This window comes from Lissotriton vulgaris, chromosome 3_1, assembly GCF_964263255.1.
Source record: "Lissotriton vulgaris chromosome 3_1, aLisVul1.2, whole genome shotgun sequence".
NCBI classification, from domain to species: domain Eukaryota; kingdom Metazoa; phylum Chordata; class Amphibia; order Caudata; family Salamandridae; genus Lissotriton; species Lissotriton vulgaris.
Window position 1 is genome coordinate 1,235,831,080 of NC_141689.1, and position 24,300 is coordinate 1,235,855,379.

At 44.0% G+C, this 24,300-nt stretch overlaps 1 protein-coding gene across 2 annotated transcripts in view; it reads left to right on the plus strand.

The window, feature by feature from the left end:
- Positions 1–22,743, plus strand: part of GTF2E2 (general transcription factor IIE subunit 2) — a 371,015-nt gene extending 348,272 nt beyond the window's left edge. For both annotated transcript variants that reach the window (XM_086961704.1, XM_086961706.1), the window contains exon 8: positions 20,856–22,743. In XM_086961704.1, the coding sequence (XP_086817830.1) occupies positions 20,856–20,972 (117 nt within the window). In that variant the 3' untranslated portion in view covers positions 20,973–22,743. The remainder of the gene's footprint in view (positions 1–20,855) is intronic.
- The last annotated feature ends 1,557 nt before the right edge of the window (positions 22,744–24,300 follow it).

Below are 24,300 nucleotides of genomic sequence, written 5' to 3' on the forward strand. Positions count from 1 at the left end.
GCTGCATTCGTCCCCTACGATGGTTGGTTTTTCCTACACATGCAGAGTGAAATATTGTCATTGGTTTTTATTTGGCACATGATGTCTTTTGCCAGTGTAGGTATGAAGGAACAACTAGATTTATATCCACAAGGGATAGATGTGGTTGTATTTTTTTATATCCCATTGGAGTGGTGTGTGCGGGCGATACTAAACTGTGGGGCTAAAGTGGCATCATGAGCTGAAGAAATCAAGCCGAGCTACAATCCATGCGTGGAAAGGACCAGGGTTGAGAAGTTTAATTCGGGGACATACAATTTGATTCTATATAGGAGTGAATTTATATATTTTCCTGCTGATTTGGATCTGAAGGAGAAGTCTGAGCTAAAGTGAGTAATTTTATGTTTGCGGTGACATTTTAGTTTGTAATGTGACTTGGTCCACTTTCATTTTAGAACTCCAGTTGTGGATCTGGGGTTATCTGTTGCTGTTGGTGATCTTGATGAATGTAGTCTTTCCTCGGTTCTGATTGATGTATTTTATGGCTTCCACACTTGAAATATTTTGGAGAAAGGTAAAAAATCTCAAAAAAACAATTGTGAATCGGGTTTCTAACGTTTCTACGTATTGCTGTGGCTGCAGTGTTTTTTAAATATTTTTTATTGATTTTGTTGTAATGGAGGATATATGCTATTGAGTAATCCATTGAAGGATTGGAAATAGGGCAATTGGGTAGCAAGCGGAATGTTCGTCTCAGTTGATGCATAGAAATGTGTTATCTTGGTATACAAAGACTCAGCGTATTGGATAACAGCAAAAATAGTTTGCCTACAATAGAATGGTCATGTAGCTGTAACTAGACTCAAGTAATTAAGTTCATATAAGTACTTCAAACGTGGAATAAAAACATAGGCAGGTTTAATCCAAACTCTTAGTACTGAATTAACTTAAAGAACTAAAGGGAAGTAAGGCGACTGCAGTGCCTGTGCTCAGCCCTGGTCGCCCCCACGCTCCTGTGCTGCTCCTGCCTTGCCAGCCTTGCCAGCCGCTTCCTTTGTTGCCTGCTGCTGCCGCTTCCGGTTTCTTCGTGGTCGGGCGACCCAGCCGCCGCTGAGCCGCCCGCACCAGCTTCTTCCTGCCGCTGCCTCCCTGCGGCCCCGCCAGCCCATTCGCCGCCCCGCTCCCGCCAACCAGCTGCTCCGCCCACCCGGCTCCCTACTTAAGGGGACCGTGCTACCTGATCTGCAGTGCCTGTGCTCAGGCCTGGTCGCCCCCACGCTCCTGTGCTGCTCCTGCCTTGCTAGCCTTGCCAGCCGCTTTCTGTGTTGCCTGCTGCTGCCGCTTACGGTTTCTTCGTTGTCGGGCGACCCAGCCGCCGCTGAGCCGCCCGCCCGCACCAGCTTCTTCCCGCCGCTGCCTCCCTGTGGCCCCGCCCCCCCACCAGCCCATTCGCCGCCCCGCTCCCGCCAACCAGCTGCTCCGCCCACCCGGCTCCCTACTTATGCTGCCCTCACGCACGCGCAGCGGGCGCGCCGATTGTGCGCCGAAGGCAAGCCCGTCTGCGCCCGTCCGCGCCTGGACCACGCCTGGACCACGCCCAGCGCCAGGCCCCCTGGCCCCCACTGCCGATGCAAGACCGCACGACGGACTTACGACACCGCCACTCAACGCACTCAATGCCGGCCGGAACCCTGCCTGCTACCGAGACGCATCCACAGACCCTTCACCTGCAGAGCCTGCCGATTCACCTGCCACTGGAACTGCACCTCCCCCACCGAGTCCGACGCCAACAGCAACCACCTGAAATGCATCCTGCTCAACACCCGCTCCATCCACAGGCACGCCGTGGAACTCTGGGACCTGCTCGACGCGACAGCACCGGACGTCGCCTTCCTCACCGAAACCTGGATGAACGCCTCCTCAGCGCCCAACATCGCCATAGCCATCCCCGACGGCTACAAGATCACCCGGAGGGATCGCGTCAACCAGACGGGAGGAGGCATCGCCATCGTACACAAGAACACCATCCGCATCTCGACTAACTCCGACGAAACCTTCACCGCCGCCGAACACCTGCACTTCCAGATACACACTGACCCCAAGACCACCCTCAGAGGCACCCTCATCTACAGACCACCGGGACCACGCACACAATTCAGCGAAGAAATCGCAGACTTCATCAGCCCGCACGCCCTTCCCTCCGCCGACTACATCCTCCTAGGGGACCTCAACTTTCCCCTGGAGAACAACAACGACCGCAACACCACCGCCCTGCTGGACAACCTCGCTAACCTCGGACTCAAGCAACTGGTGAACACCCCCACCCACTACGCCGGCCACACGCTTTACCCGTCTTCTCATCAAGCAAGCACATCTCCTTCAGCCACGCCACCGGACTCCACTGGACCGACCACAGCTGCTTCCACTTCAGCTTCAGAAGAACTACGACCCACCACCCGCAACAGGTTCCCCGCCGAAGCTGGAGCAAGATCACCTCCGAGCAGCTCACCGCCTCCCTCAGCCAGAACACTCCGACCAGCACAACGGACCCCAACGAAGCAGCCAGCAACCTCACTAAGTGGCTGACCGCCTGCGCCGATGACCTCGCACCACTAAAGAACCCTCCCAGCAGACCCGGCAGCAAGAAAACCCCCTGGTTCACCGACTAACTCAAGGAATCCAAGAAGAACTGCCGCACCCTCGAGAAAGCCTGGCGGCTCGACCACACCACAGACAACAGGACCGCCCTCAAGCACGCCATCCGCAAACACCATCAGCAGATCCGCGCCACCAAGAAGACGGCACTCCAAGAACGACTGGACAACAACACCCACGACAGCAAGGAACTCTTCAGCATCGTCAAAGAGTTCTCCAACCCCAGCGCCGGAAACAACGACATCACTCCCTCGCAAGACCTCTGCAACTTACTCGCCTCGTTCTTCCACCGCAAGATCGCCCACATACACAACAGCTTCGACTCACAGACCACGCACCCTATCACCGAACCAGCGCCCGCCACCACTACCCTCTGCAATTGGACCCCGATCAGCACCGAAGACACCACCCGCACGATGAACTCCATCCACTCCGGATCACCAACTGACCTATGCCCACACCACGTCTTCAACAAAGGTGACGCCACCATCGCACCCCATCTTAGAGACACCATCAACTCCTCCTTCCACACCGCCACCTTCCCGGAGAGCTGGAAGCACGCCGAGCTGACCGCCCTCCTGAAGAAACCAACGGCGGACCCCTCCGACCTCGAGAACTACCGTCCCATCTCACTCCTTCCGTTTCCGGCCAAAGTCATCGAGAAGACCGTCAACAAACAGCTTGCCACCTTCCTCGAGACGAACGGATCCCTCGACCCCTCGCAGTCCGGATTTCGGGCCAACCACAGCACCGAGACCGCCCTCATCGCCGCCACCGACGACATCAGAACCCTGATCGACAACAGGGAAACAGCGGCCCTCATCCTCCTGGACCGCTCTGCCACCACAACCTAGTAAAGCGCCTCAGCAACGTCGGAATCCGAGAGAAAGCGCTGGAGTGGATCATCTCGTTCCTCACCGGAAGAACCTAGAGAGTCCGCCTCCCTCCGTTCAGATCCGAGGCCACCGAAGTCATCTGCGGCGTACCACAAGGATCTTCACTCAGCCCAACCCTCTTCAATGTCTACATGAGCCCCCTCGCTGCCATCGCACGCCAGCACAACCTCAACATCATCTCCTACGCCGACAACACCCAGCTCATCCCCTCCCTCTCCAACGACCCCGCCACCGCCAGAGCCAACCTACACGAAGGGATGAAAGACGTCGCCGACTGGATGAGAAACAGCCGCCTTAAACTGAACTCAGACAAGACGGAAGTCCTCATCCTGGGATCATCACCCTCCGCCTGGGACGACTCCTGGTGGCCCCCGGCCCTGGGCACCGCTCCCCAACCAACGGACCACGCACGAAACCTGGGCTTCATCCTGGACTCCTCCCTGTCGATGACCAGACAAGTCAATGCCGTCTCATCCTCGTGCTTCAACACCCTGCGCATGCTCCGCAAGATCTTCAGATGGATCCCCACGGAAACCAGGAAGACCGTCACCCAGGCACTCGTCACCAGCCGACTAGACTACGGGAACACCCTCTACGCCGGAACCACAGCCAAGCTTCAAAAAAGACTCCAACGCATCCAGAACGCCCCCGCTCGACTCATCCTCAACATCCCCCGACACAGCCACATCACCGGACACCTGAGACCTGCACTGGCTCCCCGTCAGCAAGAGAATCACGTTCAGACTCCTCACCCACGCACACAAGGCTCTCCACAACCTGGGCCCCAAGTACCTCAACGACCGCATGACCTTCTACACTCCCACCCGCCAGCTACGATCGACCAGCCACGCACTCGCCACCGTACCACGCATCCGCAGAGCCACCGCCGGAGGAAGATCCTTCTCGTACCTGGCAGCCAAGGCTTGGAACTCCCTCCCCACCCACCTTCGGCGAACCTTAGACCATCTCTCCTTCAGGAAGCAGCTCAAGACCTGGCTGTTCGAGCAGTAACCTACCCCTCCCCCAGCGCCTTGAGACCCTCCCGGGTGAGTAGCGCGCTATACAAATGCCGTGATTGATTGATTGATTGATTGATTGAATGAGAGCCCCTAGATTGCACACTAAACACAAACCTGAATAAACCTTAATTCAGTCCAATATAGGACGTTGAATACAGCAGAGCATTAATAACAACTTAAGGTGGTTTAGTGTCTTCTTTGAATTCATCCCTGAAACCCTAAAGCAGCCCCTCTCTACGGTCAACCGTAGGATAATTCTTGATCAGTGAATAGTCTACTCTCTTCAGGCTCCCACTTAAACCATACTGTGGCGGCTGTTGTCCTTTGTGCTCTACTGTAGGCCAAAAACTAAGAATAGTTTGGATTATTAAGCAGCTTTTTTTGAGGTGATTTGTGTATTTTCCAGGGACTTTTGGGTATCATTTGAAGGTCCCCAGTGTATTGGAAATCTCGATTTAAGTTTAAAATAGCAAGTGTGAGTCATTTGGGAACTCCTGCTGTCTCCGGTAGTCAGTAAGATTTGGAGTTTCCAACTGGAAGGAAATCTGCTTGGTGTTTTTTTATTTGCTTTTACTCTCCCTAATGCGGACTATCCCTTCAACATAGTGGCCCAGTCTCTCCCACTGGCCTTTTTCTTTTGCAGCATAAATCGTTTTATAATAATAATCTTTGTGGCAGTCAGAACATGGTACTATTATGACCGTAATGCAGCTTGGAACACATGCATTGAAATAGAAAAAAAGTGTTTTCTTAATGTGTTAACATAACTCAACATAAACAAGAGGCAAAAACAGGAACTCTGTTACAAATCCTAATGATGGAGTACCTTCTTCTTAATCCCAAAACTGTGTGATACTTCAAACAATATTGCAAGCTTTCTTAAAGTATCGTTTTAAGAGTCTCTATAAAAATACACAGAAATAGGAGCACGTATAAACTTGAGATAAAATGAGGATTCAGAGACCGACCCTAGAATTGTAACTAGTATTTCAAACCAAACTACACGTGCAGAACAAAGTTAATTTCTTGATCCAACTAGGCAGAATTTATAAACCTCTTATACGGTTCAGATATGATTATTAAAAAAAAACATAATTAACAGCGGGCAGTTCCTTCTAATGCTGCGCAGTTGCTTAAAAATGTCACTATTTTCTAATGAATAGCTCCTGTTTGAGTGCACTCCAGTTTGTAATTTGTTGTTTTCCCATTTTTTTTTTTTTTTAAAGATCAAGTGTTCTACAAAAAAACTGTCATGCACTTGGACAAGGGATAGTCCTACTAAGCACTGGATCCTAGATACTTTTCTATATGTAACTGAAAATGTAAACTCAGTCATTTGTTGTTGAAGTCCTAGTACATTGTACTGAGAATTCATCATTCCTAATTTTCCATTACGCGTATTGACATTATTTCCATGTCAACATTATATTGCAATGAATTTCATTGAATTCCTAATGCACATGTTCTTCATTGAGGGTAGGTCAGAGCATTTGAGTCGAGCAATGGCAGCTGGAGGACAGTGAGTGGCGCCTAAATTCTGAGGTGGCTCAGGGCATCTTTGATAATTGGAGCATGTCTCTCTAGATCCGTTAATCACTGTTGAGAATGTGCAGTCTCAAAGCTTCTGCGCGCTGGGGTTTCCTTCGAAAAACCTCAAATGGCTGGAGTTCCATGGAAAAGTCGGGATAGGCTGGTCCAAATCATCCTAATAGCCCCAGACTGGACCAGGGGGATGTGGTTCCCAGAGTTCCTGAGCTAAGCATTTGCCATCTGATCCGGCTACTTCTTTGGTGGCGGGCTCCTTGTCATAGCAACAGGGAAGGGTCCCACACTAGAATCTCCACAGATTGAGCGGTAAAAGTGGAATTCTGTGATCTGATGTCTGAAATGGTAGATGTTATTCTTGCAGCTAGATTCCTGTCCTCGAAATCCATCTATGCTGGGCAGTTTGTGACCTGGTGTGTGAGTTTGTTATCTTGCACTTCACAGGCCAAACCTTTTGATGTATTGTTGTTTGTGAGGTGGTTGGCCCAGCATGGCCTTTCAGCAGGCAAAGTTAAGGGTTATTTGTTACCACTCTGTATTTTTATGTTTGCCTGACAACCCTCTCCCTTTAAATTACCAGTTGTGATGCATTTTCTGAAGGGGAACACACACATGCTCCCTCCAGCTTCATCAGTCCTCAGTGCCACCTCAATCCTCTCCTGACATTCCTTGTGTGCTCCGTTTCATTCTGTGCAGAATTGCTCACTACTGCTCTTGACGTTCAAGACAGTCTTTCTTGTTACAATCACTTCGTGGCGCCTCATGAGTGAACTACAAGTGCTCTTTTCTACAACCTCCATACCCCACTTTCCACCTCTATCAATAGGTTCTGAGGAAGAGGGCTACCTTCCTGGCAAAGGTGGTATCAGCCTTCCATGTTTGTCGATCGATTACACTGCCTACATCTTTTGCTGTGCTGCAGCCGTTGAAAGAGGAGGAGAGGCTCCATCGGCTTCTCCTTAGGAGAACTTTGAACTTCTACATAGACCATAAAAGAGACCATTGTGTGGCTAATGCCTATTTGTGAGGCTCACTTGGATTAAGGAAAGCAAAGTGGTGCATAAAAGGACTCTGTCAGCTGGACAGTTCTCTGTATTAAAATTGGCTAAAAATAAATCTCCAGAAGGCCTGAAAGCTCTTTCCACCAGGGCCAAAGCTGTTACAACTTCATTTACAAAGGGAGGTAGTGGAATCGCCGGTTCTGAATCTCAGCCTGGCTGTAACATTGTCCTTGGTGCACACGTTCATGAAACACTACTTCCTTGACAGTCCGGTCTGACAGAAGGGCCATTTTGCTAGCTCGGTCTTTCTATACTTCCTAATGTGAGTTCACTTCCCTGACCCTCCACTTGTGAGAGGCACTGCTGTTCTAAATTTGAGGACTGATGTCTTAAATGAGCTGAGATTATGCCCCTACTGCTTTACTGAAATTAGGTCTATCAAACATATTCTAGCAGAATACAATTTTCTAATAACCAGGAATAGAGCTTCTTTCATTATGCGCTACTTTTTAAAAACTTTGATTTTAATATATATATATAATTGTCAACTGTAAAAAGCAAATCTTAATATCAGAGTTCGTCATTGAGTTTAAAAAATATTTTTTTCATTGGGAGAGGTTTTGTTTGCGTTTTATTAGTGTAAGTATTTTAAATTAACGTGATATTCATCTGAGTATTATCGTCCAAGAATAGACCGTAAATAAATAACAAATGAAATTCAAAACACAGCCTGCTAAATCCATGGTGGGTGTGTTATAAAATTGTACACTTTTATGAAATTGAGCTCCACGCACAATATGACTGAAAGCTCCACTCCAGCATGCAGCATGGTCCCAATCATGTTATCAGTAGCCTCCTTCAAAGGTGGACGGCTTCTGATAGAATAGCAGGTCAGGAAGCAGAGGACACAATCAAAGGCGATCCTAACTTTCTCTGAAAATACTTTATGAAAGCTCTTAAGTATATCCCTCAATTAATGCACAAAACCCAACATCAATAACGTTGGGTTCAGTTTAATGCACACCTTCTGATGTGTCTAAGCCAGAAGATCTACCCCTTCTTTGAAGACAAGCTTGATCCATAAATTTACGGACCTTGAATCCGGTATTTGTAAAGGTCTTGTAGACTCCTCTTCCCTGATGTTCCAAACTGTGAAGTAAAATGGCTTATTGCACATGGGCCAATAATTACCCCAGTCTCACTGATGACCAAATAAGCTCACATTTTAATTCCATTCTTTCCAAGGTATGATCTCTTGCCCAGTCATATCAAAAACATTGAGACTGTGAGAACCTTTGAGCCGCCTTTGTGGCATGCAGCACAATATTCAGATATAACAAACCCAAAAATATTATCAGCAAAAGAAAGTAAAACACAAGCCAACACAATAAACGAACACAGTAAATTCTGTAACGCACTAGTCCAGTTGTCCAGAGAACAGGCACAACAGAGAACCAACAACGGTACCTCAGTGACAAAGTCTTTGATAAATTCTTCCTCTCCACCTTATGCAATGTTGCCTTCAGTACTACATAAAATAATTAATTTCCATCCATGGAAATGGATTTTACCATACTACAAAAACTTTAGGATGTGTTATGGAAACATGTCACTGTTTTCTATAGCAGTTCTTATAAAAAAACTTATGCTAAACTATGTTTTTTTGAAGATTCAGCACTGTAAGCCCCACACTGTTTCTCAAACCTGACCACATCACTATACACAGTCGTACTCTAACAGATAGCATGGCACACAGTAACACTTGCCATGCCATTATGTGGTCCTTAAAAGGGGAAAAAGCATTGTTTGTTTTGAATTAATTATTTTGCCGAAATACCATCCTGAAGAAATTTGATCATTCCCAACTCAAAGGGATAGCGCTGTTCTGATTTGCTACCACACTCCATATCTACAAAACTCAGGCCAAAGTTCTAATTGCAAAGGCACGTAATCAAAGGAACCCAGATATAATGAGACTTTTCTGTTCTAGGGAAGAGTATTTGAGACGTTATCTTTGTAGCATCCTCATTGCCAGTAAAAAAAAAAAAATGTAAAAATGGAGGCACGCATCAGTGGGTGTTTTATACTATTTGGGTAACTAGAGACAAATTCATCAGTTGGTCTGCTTCTAACACTCTCAGAAAGCAGCAGAAAATTGCCTCCACAAGATTATGACAACCACTTACTTGCTGAGCATTTCATCTGGCAGCATAGCTATCATCACAGTTTCTCACAAACTCATAAGGCAGAAAGATTCTATGAATGTAACCAAAATTCTCGCCAGTGCTCTGTTTTATGTCCGGCAACAATGAAGCTACTGAAATTCTTCCAAAATATTCAGCCGCTACCTGAGAAGAGAAACGCTAACAAAGTGTTCCTTTGGGCGACAACACGGAATGGTAAGCTTCAATCGGATAGACTAAAAACTAGCAAATGGATAGCTTACAATTAACCCACAGGCGCGCAATACTATAAAAGAAGCTGCAGCCTTCGCTTTGTGTCTCAATAAACTATATATACAAGGCAGTGACCTGAAGGATTATCCTTACTTTTGCATAACGGTATTTGGATATTGATGTAAGACATTAACCACTTTTAAAAAAGAAGTTGCTGACAAAACTGTTTGCAACTTTGACCTTTCTCTAGTACAAGGGGAAGGCCATTTGCTTTATTTTTTAAATATAATGTAACCTTCAGATATATATAGTCATACTTTAATGGCAGCTATTCCACATCTGGTCTGCTTTGCGAATTTGAATACTCAATGGGCTATCAGTTTATTCGTATGGAGGAAGCCATCATTTACAAAGAGCAAGCACTTTGAGTCCTTCCTTACTTTATTTTTTGATTCCAGCCAGTATTTATCTTTGAACACTCTGTTTATCTAGGGGACCTTTAGAAATGTATTTAATATACATTTCTTATCTTTCCAGAGGACCCTATAGAACAGCGCTTCCCTAACGTTTTAGAACCACAACCCACTTTTCAGAACAAACCTTTGTGACCCATGTATCTTTAATGTACATGAGGTGGGGCGATTTTTTAAATGTAACAAACGCATCTTTTGGCAGCGCATTATCATTTACAGACAGCATATTTTCCATTGAAATGACCACTACATTTGCACAGACCTACAGTTTTACTGATACAACTATATAGCACACAAATGATAATGTGTGGCAATCGGGTGTCTGTGAATATGTACCATTTGTGCATCACTAAGTCACCGTCATGATTTGTTTTGACCCTATTAAAATCCCTGTTTCCAGTACACTTCAGAATTACAAAAAAGTGCTTCATTTTTGCTTTACTAACTGCTGGATACATGCAGTTCATTTACAGGTATTTACATTTTAATGTGTATTGCAAAAAACACCACCATACATTGTCACATAATTCTCTTTAAAAACTCTTCTCTTTGCTGTCAGAGAAAGAAAAGTAAACACCAATTCTCATGTTAAAAGAATAAAGCAGCACCTTAAATAACTGACGTGTGACAAGTGAAACACAGAATTTAAAGGCATATTTATTTATTGCTCAGACTTTTTCAAACCACAGTTTGCGAGATAACACATTCAACGTCATCCATCATGCCAAATATCACCAAGGAGTTGCTTATCTCTATTACATAGCATAAGATGCTTAACAGATCCATACTTGCATTCCAACAGAAATGTTGTATGGCTGGCCAAGGACCAACATTTGTACAGCCTTTGCTCTGGGAAGGTGATACTTGGAACTTGAGACCGCTTTAGCTGTACTGGAACTCGGAGACTTTCTCTGGCAGCAGATATTTCGTGTTGAGCCCAAATAAATGTTTCTTGTTGACTGTTGCATGTTGATTCTTGCCCTTTAAGTTGGTAAAACAGCATTAGCAGGTTACTAGCCCACTCCAGCTTAGCAAACTCCTCTTTTCCTAACTGAGTTCCAGATTTCACTACTTCACTTAAAATCTTTAAATGAACTTTCTTTAAATGCTTATACCAATTTTTTTTATTAAAAATAAAAAAATAAAACCTCTAGGATAAAATGGAGCGTTGGTCTAAGATGCAGATCCCATTTTGATTCCTCTGCTTAAGTCGACAGTGATGTAATTTTGATGTGCTAGAGACAAAAATGTCAGCTCTGTACATAGCGTACAAAAGATTTGAGAAAGGGAACATGGACTTTACACTGGGCCACGGTCGATTGAATCCATATTTAGTCATTAAATTCCTTCATCATCTGTTTTACCTCTGCATTCTTTAGCTTTCAGGTACCCACTACCCCAATACTTCCCAGCATACAATAGTTTGAAAATTACTAAAATTCTCTATTAACAATATTTTGTTACGTTTATGCACAGTCAGTAATCGCTCCCAGTATTACAAACACTTACGTTTGGAGAGTGTCTATACATTTAGAACCATTCATAAAATGGTTCAAAGTGATCTACGAAGATGTAGTAACAAAAAAAATGTAATAGGTTATCTCCTCAGGTCGACCTGCCTTGACACAGGGTTGAAGGCTGACGACAATAGTGCTTACACCACAATGAATCAGATGTGTTCTTTTCCAACTGCATCCTTTTTTGCTTTTATCTTGGAGGGGTCAATACTTATTTAACACGTATTTAACTATGGCCAACCTATTACACTGTTGGGCTCTCTCGTCATTGTCTGGCCAACCTATTAAGCTGGTGGGCTCTGTAGTACACGTCGGGACAAGCCGTTCAGAGAAGGAACTGTTTTGAGTATAGGAAAATGCAGTGCTAGGATCTGATTTAGGTGGTAAGTAATGTCTGTACTTCATGTTCTTTCGCAGTGATGCACTGGTAGAATTTAGGAGACGGGTGCTCTTTGAAGAGATTTGAGACCTGATTAGGATTAAATGTTTGTTTCTGTTATCTGAAAACAGTGGTATTGGGGCAGAGAAACCGGACAGCCTGAAACTTTAAAGTTCTTCGAAGTCATTAGTGTGCTTTCCTGATGTCACATTCTTACATTATATTGGGTCAAGTGTGACCCTTCCCAATAAACCAAATTGGTGGTCCTCCTATTTAAGGCATTTCTGCCTCTTTGGTGGACCAGATGGATCCTGCTATAGGTCGAAGAAAAGCAAGACCCACAGGCTGGACCATGTCATGAAAGGCTTCATTTTTGTGCTGACAGATTGAATTCCTCGAAACTAAGATCGCCATTGTGTGCCCACATTGTTCTGGGTTCTGAATTTTCAGATCAATGGTTAGGGCAGTGTGTCTCTTAAGTGTGGGTGTCAAGGATTCATTTAATGGGTTCTGTTAATTAATTTTTCCTTTTTGAGATTATTTCCATCGTTGACATTCACTACTCATTGGCACTTTGTTTTTGGAAAATGTGTGACTTAGATTTATATTTGATAACCATCCTACATGGCTCTTACTTGGTGGATTAAACAATCCATGTAAGGAAAGTGCTTCAGTTGACCCTGAATCTCAATCGCTAGGTCTTTAGAGTGTAGTATTTTAGATTGCTGCCTAACCCTTATTGATCAGAAACACCCCCATTGTATAGTGTATCTACTACAAAGGCATTGCTGAACAAACTTAAATCCTAGAGTCTCACTAATTTTGGGAGCCTCTCTGTGGTCAGTCTCCCCAAATCCTTTGTTCCAATATAATAATAGCTTCAAAATAACTATTGCATTTTTACCAGACTGAGAAAGTACTGGAACTTAGAACAAGTAATGATACATTTCTGTTTAGAATTCGGTAGTCTAAAGTGGACATTCTTTCAATTAAACTTTATGTACTGACTTTGACCTTGCAATATTGAGTTGCTAACAATGTTGCTTTTATATTCACCATTAGACTTCTTTTGTTGAGAAAGTACTCTGAACAAATATTGTTATAATTTAGACCTTGCGTTGAAAGCCACATTAGAGATTGTGGAAGGAGTTTCTGGCTCAGTATTTTAGCACTGCTATAAAAGAAAATCCAACAAAAACCTGTACCACCAGAGTAAGAAAGGTTGCCCCAGTATTGGACTTTCATAGATTCCCATGCTTTGTATCATTCCCCGTCGTCAGAATGGGAGCCTCAGTAATCTAAAAATACCATAGCAGTACGTACAAAAGAGAAAGAAAGGCCTAGGCCTCATCTCATTTTGTAGCCTATCCACCTCCTTTTTGTAAAAGAGACCAAAAAATTGTAACAACCAATCAGTAGCCTCACCCCATAGAACCTTCGAGAGAGCCTCAGATTTTCTACTGCACGTTTTGCTTAGGGAGTCTCCACTGAGCTCTGCTCAGATTTCTTTTCAGTTTGGCATTTTTTCCATTTCTTCAACTTTACTATGCCTGACAAGGAGAAGAAGGCGTTATTTAGAGCTTGTGCTACCTGTTCAAAGAAGAGGCTGTTTGTTGAGGACTTTATCTACTGCTTGTACCCAGATCACAAGGCCACAGATTGTAAGATCTGCAGAACATTCTCTAAGAAGACCTTGAGAGACAGGGAAGGCCGCTTGTTGACTTGGTTGCAGAAAATGAAGTCACGCAAGGAGGTTTTGTCATCTGACAGTGAGGATTCTTCCTCAGCTGCGTCCTCCAGAAGATCCAAGAAAAGAGGTAGGTCCTCCCCTTCAACTTCTACTGAGCCCCCGGTAAAAGCCTTACAAAAGACCTCTGATAGTCTGAAAGGCCCAGTCCCAAACAATCTCCTCACCGAGGTGTAAAGGAGAGACTGGGACAGCCTGAGGAGACACAGTCATCTAAGAAGGTACAGAAAAGCCTTTCTGCTTCTCCGCCATCTGAAAAGGAGAATGGATTCAAGAAACCTTCTGCTGTCCCTCAGGCAGGAAGGTCGGACAAGAAACCACGTCCGTCGACGACGAAATCATCTGGTACGTCAACGACAACTTCCAAAAAGGACTTGGGTTCAGGTACAGCTCCGTCGACGGGCCCGTCGACGGCAGTTTCGTCGGCGGCTGCATTGATATCTTCGTCGACGTTTAAGGTACCCTTTTCCTGCTCGTCGACGATGGTGTTTACATCTTCGACGTCGCCGATAATGATGACGAAGATAGCGTAGACGGCAGCGACGACGACAATGACGATGACGTCGACGACAACTATGATGATTCTGACGACGAGCTCGTCGACGATCAATCCTCCGTCGACTAGGTCCATCTCTCCGTTGACGGTCCCGTCGACGACTATTTCGCCGGCATTTCCATCGACGATGAGTCCGTCGACGAAGTCGTCGACGATTCAAAGGGCCCACATCTCTATAAAGATGCAGAAAATCACTCCAGAGATGACATCTCCTCGCCGTGTAACACCCTTACCTCCAACTTTGCTTCTTGAGGAGGAGTCTGATGATGTAGAAGATGGTCCTTATGGGGATGCTTATAGCCCATCCGAACTCCAAGTAAAATCACATCAGGATATGGTGGCAATGCCGTCCTCTCTTATAACAGACTTATGATGATGCTACAAGACTACAGGAAAAGGTTTCTGTCACAAGCCTCGGACCAGCAAGAGCATCCTCCTTCTCCATCTGCTCCGCAGTTGCAGTGGAACCTCAGGTTTCTCGAGTTTCGGACCAGAACCAAGAGAAAGCCATCAGGAGGTTGTGACTATTCAGGATGATAATGTCTCATCTGATGAAGATCTTCAGGTAGATCCACCTCATGGCCCGGATAGAGGTTGGGACGATGATGTTGTTCAAGATCCAGCTTCACCAGTGCCGGATACTGCTACCTCCCTTCCAGCAGACATTGGAGGTTTCCATAATGTTATGGAGAGGGCATCCAAGAGATTTGGCCTTCCGATTAAGACAGTGCAATCAGACTGTTTTCTTTACGACTTTAAAGAGCCTTATAGAAAATCCATCCGTTCAATACCGATAATTGAACATGTGTGGTCTGAAGGTACTAAGGTAATGCAGAATCCTGCTACAGTCATCCCTGTTCTCCCCTGGCTGTAGAAGAAGTACAAAGCTCCAGAAAGCAGTCCCGCTTGCCTGACTGGTCAACCGAAGCCAGACACAGTTATTTCCCAGGCAGCGCAAAGTAAGTCCAAGAATCCATCGGCGCCCCTTATGACACCGCCAGACAAGGAAGGGAGATGTCTGGACAATGTGGGAAAAAGGTTTTCTTCTATGGCTAGCCTTCTGGTTAGAGCTGCTAATGCTCTTGCTATCTTGGGAAGATATGATCGCCAGATGTGGTGTGATTTATCCCCGTTTGTTGACCAACTTCCGGATAATGCGAAAGATGAGGCCAGAAAGATACTGGTGGAAGGGGAGCGTTCATCTTCAGAGGTGATAGATTGTGCTATGGACATAGCAACTACTGCTTTCCGAGCTCTAGCGGGTTTAGCAGTTTTAAGGCGTCAGGGCTGGCTGCGGGCAACCTGGTTTCGCCAGGAAGTTCAAAATAAGATCTTGGACTTCCTATGACGGAGAAATGCTTTTTGAAAAGCATGTAGATGATGCCCTTCAAGACTTCAAGAAGGACACGGACACGGCAAGGTCCTTGGGGACATTGCATTACCGCAAAGTTCCTTTCAGAGGTGCGAGAGGGAGAGGATTTTCATTGTACAGAGGGGGCAACCAACAGCGCTACTCTTCTTACTCACAGTCCTCTCAGTCATACAAACCCCAATACTCACAGCGCCAAGGTCAATCGGCGTCTTTCTGTCGTCAACCACCAAGAGGACGACCGAGACGTAAGGGGAGAGATACGCCTAAGCGTCAATAGCGGCTTCATGGCTCTGTCTACTGTTCCTCCCCCTCTAGTAGCATCAGTGGGGGGCAGGGTATCACAATACCTCCACAACTGGAAAATTAGTACATCGGATCGGTGGGTGCACAACATCGTACAATTCGGCCACACACTAGAGTTTCAAGAATTTCCACCATCCAGAGCTCCTCACGCCACGGAATCGAAACATCTAAATCTTCTACGTCTCGAAGTTCAACAGCTTCTCATCAAAGGGGCGATCGAATCGGTTCCTCAGACCAAACGAGGAAAAGGATTCTATTCCAGGTTTTTCCTGGTTCGCAAGACAGAAGAAAAGTGGCGCCCAATTCTAGACCTGAGGGAGCTCAACACCTATCTCATAAAACTCTTTTCGGATGGCTTCTCTCCAGGATATATTGCGTCTCCTAAATCCTGGCGATTATATGGCAACTCTAGATCTAGGGGACGCATATTTTGATGTTCCCATTCATCCGGCGCACACAAAAGGTATCTTCCCTTTACAGTATCCAAGAGCCACTTTCAGTTCAAAGTCCTACCTTTCGGACTAAGATCTGCACCGCAGATATTTACAAAGGTATTGGCACCAGTGGCAGCTTTTCTCAGAAGGCAGTCTCTGCAGGTGTTTCCCTACCTGGACGACTGGCTGATAAAAGCTCCTTCTTCTCAGGAAGCTTCAAAAGCAGTTGAGGAATGTATTCAACTATTCAGTCATCTAGGTCTTGGTCTAAACAGAAGCAAGTCGGTTCTTCTTCCGTCCAGATCAGTAACATTTCTGGGTGCCATTCTGGATACTGCTCATTGCAGAGCTTTTCCTTCAGAGGAGAGGAAAAACAAACTGATTCTTGCTGCCAACCGATTTCAAAGGAAACAAATTCTTTCAGTCCGTCAGTACAAGTCCCTTCTAGGGTCGATGTCATCTTGCATTGCATTGATTCCGCACTGCAGGCTTCACATTCGTCCCCTGCAGGAACAACTGGACATGCAATGGCGTCAAGCAGAGGGGTCCTTCGAGGAAAAGATAACTCCTATCATGAAGAAAGCAGTCCGGTGGTGGACTACAGCAAGCAATATCGAGGAAGGTCTCTCCTTCACGGTTCCTCCCTCTCCGTTAGTTCTAACCACAGACGCTTCTCTGGAAGGCTGGGGAGCGACATTACAGGATCTTCAAGGGAGCGATCACTGGTCTCCAGAGCTTCGCACCTTTCACATCAACTTACTGGAACTGTGAAACACAGAAATGTGGGTTTGCCCTAATCATTCCGCGCATCTACTTACTTGCATGAAGATAAACAGTTCCTTTGTTTAACATATGGTCAGTACGGGCTGCTTACTACGGTATCAAACACCTACCCACTAAGGTGTTGCTTCGCCCAAAGATTCAAGGAATCCTGGCCTAATAATTACCACTCTGCACCAGAGCACACCCAATCACTATATCTATAATCCAACTAGTATGTCACACACAGATAGGTCTGTATGTTAATGAGTCCTTTCAACAATGTAGTTCAAATTCCCAAGTTGTCAATCAAAGGAAGGGATCTGGTCACACTCTTCAATCAGATCTGTATGTTTTTATTGTCCAATCAGATAATTGTTGAAACAGCAGCCGACGCGCGTTTCGCCCGCAGGGCTTTTTCAAGGCTTCGGGATATGAGCTGAATTCATATGTTCTCCTGTATTTGTCCAAGTGCTAGTTAGGTCTTGCGGTGTAACAAATCCAATGATAAAAAGGATAATTTATGGGTAATATCAAGGTATTCACTGTATAATTCTCAAGATCAAGGTTAATGGTCGCACATCGAAGGAGACTTGAAGAACTTTGAAGACGTTCTCCCATAGTTGCACGATGTATCAGGATCGGGCACGGGGATTCCTTTCAAGAAAATGATGCTAGAAAGTATACGACGAAAAACAGTTGTGAATGAAGAATAACAAAGGACCATTAACCTCCTATGTGTATGTAGTTGACTCTTATCACTAGTGTTTGCAGTGGACCTTTGTACTCTCTACCACTCCTATGTGACCCGTAGCGTATTTCCAGTCACATCCCTCCTGTGTAGATAGAAGATAACTCTATTGACTAGTATCCTATGTGATTTTTAGATTGTATCCATGTGTATCCCCTCCCTGTGTTTAGAGATATTGCTTTAACGACTAGTCGCCTGTGTGACTGTTGGAGTATAGCCAGGTGTATCCCTTCCCCCGTGTGAAGAGATAACCCTATTCACTAGAACAAAAAGAAATGTGTTCCTTATGTAACATAACTGATTCTATGTAAAGTGCTTTGATAACATGTAACGGAACTGGTGCTATGTAAAGCGCTCTGATAACCTAATCGGTTCAAGTTCGCGCTATATAAAACTCTAAAAATAAATAAATAAATAAATAAAACCTCCTCCGATTTGGCAGCTCAACCTGGTCCTTGCCCATCTCATGAGGGCTCCTTTTGAACCAATCCAGAAAGCTGACATGAAGTTTGTGTCATGGAAAGTTGCTTTTCTTCTAGAGATAACAACAGCTAGGAGGGTTGGAGAGCTTCAAGCTCTCACGATTGTTGAACCTTTCTTACAGTTCAAAAAGGAGTCTTTGATTTTACGGACAAATCCAAAATTTATCCCAAAAGTCCCTTCGGATTTTCACCTAAACAAACCTATGGTGCTGAAGTCTTACTTTCCTCAACCTTCATCTCTGGCGGAGAGGTCTCTCCACACTTTGGATGTCCAAAGATGCTTAAAGTTCTATCTTCAACGTACAAAGGCATTCAGGAAGACATCGCAACTTTTTGTCACTTTTGGCGCTCCAAGAAAAAGTTTATCTCTGTCAAAGCAGGGGATATCACAATGGATTGCCAGCACAATTCAGTTCTGTCATCAGGCGGCAGGGAAGCCGCTGAAATGACGGATCAAGGCTCATTCTACAAGATCAGTGTCATTGTCTACAGCTTTGTTCTCTGGTGTCCCTATCAAGGACATTTGTAGGACAGCTACTTGGAGCAGTGCCCATTCGTTCACGAGACACTACTGTTTGGATTAGTCCACAAGAAGTGACGCAGCAGTCGGACAAGCAGTCCTGAGGAATTTATTCCAGTGAGCGGTGAGCTTTCCCTTCTATCCCTCCTTCCTTTATTGCACATTTTGTATTTGATGATAATGCTTATACTGTGTTATGCTGATATGCAGGTAACAAAATGTGCATTTGTGGCTTACTACTAGCTACTCTGATACAAAGCATGGGAATCTATGAAAGTCCACTACTGGGGCAAGAAAACAAGTTACTTACCTGTAACTTTGGTTCCCCAGTATTGGTACTTTCATAGATTCCCATGCGCCCACCCGCCTCCCCTGGAAAAGCTCAGCCTTCAGCAAATGTAATTACTTTTACACAACGGCTATGAAAATCTGAGGCTCTCTCAGGAAGGTTCTATGGGGTGAGGCTACTCTGATTGGTTGTTAAAAAATGTTGGTCTCTTTTACAAAAAGGAGGTGGATAGGCTACAAAATAAGATGAGGCCTAGGCCTTTCTTTCTCTTTTGTACCTACTGCTATGGTATTTTTATGTTACTGAGGCTCCCATTCCGACGACGGGAAATGATACAAAGCATGGGAATCTATGAAAGTACCAATACTGGGGAACCAAAGTTACAGGTAAGTAACTTGTTTTCTTTACAATATATTTCCTTCACTTGAACTAGTCTCTGAGAAGGAGAAATGCGCAAAGCCATTTGCTGTGACTTACCTAATGTTGGGTCACCTCTAAAAGTTGGCTACAACAAACTGGAAAGGAGGTATTCATATCTCATGAATGCCTAGGCTCCTAAATGACCCACTACTCACTGGGAGTCAAGATTACCTTGGTCTAGTCCTTTACTCAAATACTACATTTTAGAGGATGGATATCAGACTTCTAATTCACTTCCATTAAGAGAGATCATGGCACCTTATCACAATTTTCAGCAAACTTGTTTACAGTTCCATACAATAGTCATTATGTTTGGATTTCAACCTTTTTTTTGTCAGTACCAGCCCAACTAAAATGCTCACTATCCTTTGTGGAAACAAGATGCTCTTCTTTTCCACGCAAAGGGAAACAGTTTCTCTTCTACTAGACTCCAGGCCCTTTATATGGGTGCCTGATCCCCAAGATGAGAAAAGAGCCTTCAGCCAAATTCTTTTCTTCAGAAAGGCAAACAAATGCATCATGAATGGAGGTTAATATCAGATGGTGTGACTATAAATTGTAGAATTACTTTCAGGAATAAACCTATCCATATTACATAGCACCTTTAAAATGCTTTGTTCATAGTTGAGTTCGGATATTTATTTTAGGTAGTTATGGTTTGCGGTAGACAAAGATAGCTTCAGTTTCAAGGGCTACATCTTTCAGTGTCTAAATATGGTTTCTGCTGATAACCATAACGAGCAAACTCATGTTTGATCATATCTGGGTAACTGGTTTGCTGGATCTCCTAAAAATGAAATGTTAACTACCACGAAAAAGCATTATGGTTAAAATTCTACAAAACTGGTGCTTCTCCAAATCTCACTAATCGTCCTGAGGTCCAGCTCAGCAGACTTTTTTTTCTGTGGTATGTTTTTGACTTGCAGAGGGTTTCTGTATGATGGAAGCTGAAAAGTCAAATAAAAGCCTGGCTCTTCAAATAAGTATTTTAAAATCATGGCCTTCAAGGTAAGTATCCAGGGCTAATGCAGCAACTTTGCCTTTCTGATCTTTCGTAGAAGGCGCAAAGTCACATTCATCGGTACCAAATCAGAGGCCAAACCAAGCCAATGCCAAGGTACAAAAAAACCCTGGGAGCTTAAATCTGAACATCTTTACAGATTGCTGTGGGAGCTGCCTCACTACATGAAGGCAAAATTAAGCTGCAGCTAAAATGATTCTTATGGTATTTATCAAACTGCTTGCTTTGATGGCTCTACTGTGTTATTAGTGTCTAATGATATCTGTAGTTGTGCCTGATGCAGTCTTTGGAAATAGAACATTGCTTATTTTAAATAAGTATTCTGATGTGTATTTTTTCAGCTTGCTGTGCCAAAGAGGAAGAAGCCGGGTTCAAAGAATCGGAAGTTTAAGACTCACAATGACCATTTGGCTGGTGTGCTTAAGGACTACACTGATGTCACGCCGAGGAAATCTTAAGAATCATTTTCAAGTGTAAAATGAAGATTTGGGCTGGATCTTCACCAAAGGAGTGACTTTTCCAATTCCCAGACTGACTGCACAAATAATGAATGTGCTGTTTTGCGTTTTGGGTCTTCTCTCTTCTTACCCTCCAGCTGTCAAGAAAAACATTTGGTTTTAATGCAAGAGCAAATTGCTGAACCTTTTTTTATTTTATTTTTTAAGTTTGGAGACTATGATGTGCGCTGCTGCTGCAAATAATGCTGCTCTAGCTGCTCTTAAAAATAAGAATCCCTTACCTTGCTAAGCATTTTTTTGAAACTTTTGTTGGGTGTGTTAACTTAACTGTTGATATTCTTGCTGAGTGGTTTTAATGCCCATATATTTTCGTTACATTTGTGGAGGCTTAAACATTACAGCACGCTTGTAGGTTTGTTTTCTACTGTACACATTTATAATTTCTAACAGTTGTTGTTGGGACATTTTGTAGGGGACACAATGTTGTCTTTAGTCTGTTAGCTTGATGTGGGCGGAGGATAGTGAAAGTGCATAGGGCCGACATCACCCAAATACGACACAGTAAGTCTGAGAAGTATCTAACCAAAGTGACAAAGTAGATTTCCACAGAGGCTTACGTTTTGATATTTGCTGCAAGACGCCATTTGTAACGATAATTTACCTTTTTGGAATATATCCTGTGTTGTGGTATTTCTCTTTTAGTTGCGACCCAGGCACAGTTGAAGAAGGTCCCCCAAATTAGCAGAATGCGATGATTGTAAAGGATATCCGCTGGGTGCCTTCCTTCTATCAATAGTATTATGTTCTTGGTGAGTGAAATAACTGGTCCCTTGTCTGCAATGGTGGACCTCATGTTGGTCCATCAGAAAAGTGGACAATACGTGAAATCAAAGGAAGCTTGGTGATCCACTTATTAAGAAGCTGATGTGGAGATCTGCCTGGTTATGTAGTGTTTTTTATGGAATCTGAGGTATATGACGCCATATATTGAGAGGATTTATTCCGTACTATAAAATGTTATTTGGACTGAAATAATTTGCTTGCTTACTGTTCAGAACAAATCTATTTTCACAGCAGAGTGTCTATTTTAACTAAATGAAGGAGACCCGCTTTGCATTGTGCACTGTGTGGTTATATGTAATATTGAGAAAGGGGCTTGTCACATTTTGATATTTTCACTGTATTATCTACTATTACTTCACTGTGTATCCTGTATTCTAAAATACAGTTTAAATATCAGTCTGTTTCAAAATCTTGTTTTGTGCCCAAAATGGTATTGTCCTTTTCTAGGTAGAAAAGTGTATACTTTATTCGTTATTCAATCTTGCTTGCTTTTATTTCTTTTTCTCCTTCTCATGTGGTTTTACTACTGCTGACTCTAAGATGTCAACCAAAGTTCATTCATGGGTTTGTCAAAGGATATGGCCCATAACATAATAAACATTGTCTAAGTTCATTGCTCCCAGGAAGTTTTAAGAACCAGTGGGATGTAACAGAAACAGAGAAACGTATTGAAGCTGTGAAAAGCCGCCTGCTAGTTTGTAATAGGGAATACTTTAGCAAGTGGCGGTAACAAGAGGGATGTACGTTGAAAAGAATTCTGGTCGCTTAAACTGAAAAGCCTCTGTTTCTATTCTGTATATACTTTGTCTTAATTGTGTGCAGATGCCATCTAACGTTTGTAAAGGCAGACCTGATTGTGGGTTTTAGTACTTTGCAGTGAGGGGGAGATTATGATGTGCTGTTTCTAAATAAATGACTTAATAGAAAATGCTCTTGTTTGTGGTTTATCCTCAAAGGGGTCGTTTTTAGTGTTCAGGCAAATAACTCTTACTGCTCTTGTCCTGCAAGTAACTGGTGATACACTTAGGCATTTTCAGTGTTCAGATGAAGGGCAATCAGAGTTAGTGTGGTAAGTGAACTTAGTAACCACTCAACTCCGTTTGGAATTGTCATATTCTTCCCACAAAAATATTGCACATTTTAAAACGTTCACCACATAATTTGTTGGTTGTGTGAGACACATTTCAAAATCACGTGGGACTGTAGTGTAGTTCCTATTTTCCCAATAGGCCCTGCGCATTGGAATAACATAAACAGTAGTATCGACGTAGAAGTGCGGATCACTGACTATGCTAAACTTAATTGGGTTTGTTACCTACTAGCTCAGAGGTCACTGGAAACTTTCTTGACTGAAATAGGAAGTGATCAGCTTCCCTGGCACAGACAAGAAGGGATTCAGTTTTCCAACAACCGTGCAACATGACAACTTTGCTCCTCAGATCAAGAGTCAATCTCTAGGGTCGTGTGAAACAATAGACAGTTATTTTACTCAGTCAGGTTGGTGCAGATTACTTTCACAATATGTAGAGAATAGAGAGACAGGCGTTTGTCAATAAAAGGTTAACATTTATTGAACAGTCTTTCTTCTCATACAAGAGAAATGAATTGCCACAATTGCAAGACTTGTTATTATAAAAAGTACGTACAGTAAGATAAGTATTGCGAAATAATACTGTAAAAGCATTGATATGGTTTCTTAGCCATACAATGGTTTAAAAGGAATAAAACATATATACATTCATATATACATTCGGCTAAAATACTCAACTGGTGCTGCTAACTACGCCTACCCCAGTGTACCTGACCTAAGCCTAATACTTGGGAGGGGAGTAAGTAAGTAGCTTTAAGTTAAGTTGGTTTTGCCAAGGTTTGCTTCAAGAATTCTCTCTCAAGGGTTTAGTCAACACCATACCTCTGGAATAGAATGATGGAGGTCTGGTATCTCCCTCAGGGCTCGATATCCCAGTCATCCGCAAGGGTAGACTAGAAACGCTTCAGCGCTTCGAGGAGGAGGAGGGGCAGAGTCCGCGGGCAGCTTGTGCTGGGCTCTGGCAGGGGACGGCTGTTCAGCTCCTAAGTTCACCACACCATCGTTCGCTTGTTAGCAGCGATAGCAGTAGCGATAGCAGCTATGGTATCATCAGCGTGACAGCTTCTTCAGTAGCAGCGAGATAGCTGGCAGCATCAGCTTCAGCGATGGCATTAGCGTAAACAGCAGCAACATCAGCGAACAGCAGACAGCGTTTGCTTAAGGCAACGTTGGTAATATTTATACCTGAAAGGTGCCTTGTTTGACGTAAGTTTTTGGACATAAGACGTCAATAAAGATGTCACTAGGAAGTGATTGTTTATCAGTGCTCATTAGAGTTCTATTACTAATCAAAACACAGCAAGCGGGGATTTCCAGGTTTGCTGAGTTTTTATCTTGTTGAAGAACTCGGAGTGTTAATCTAGGAATCTCAGATAGTAACTTCTGCTATGTCAT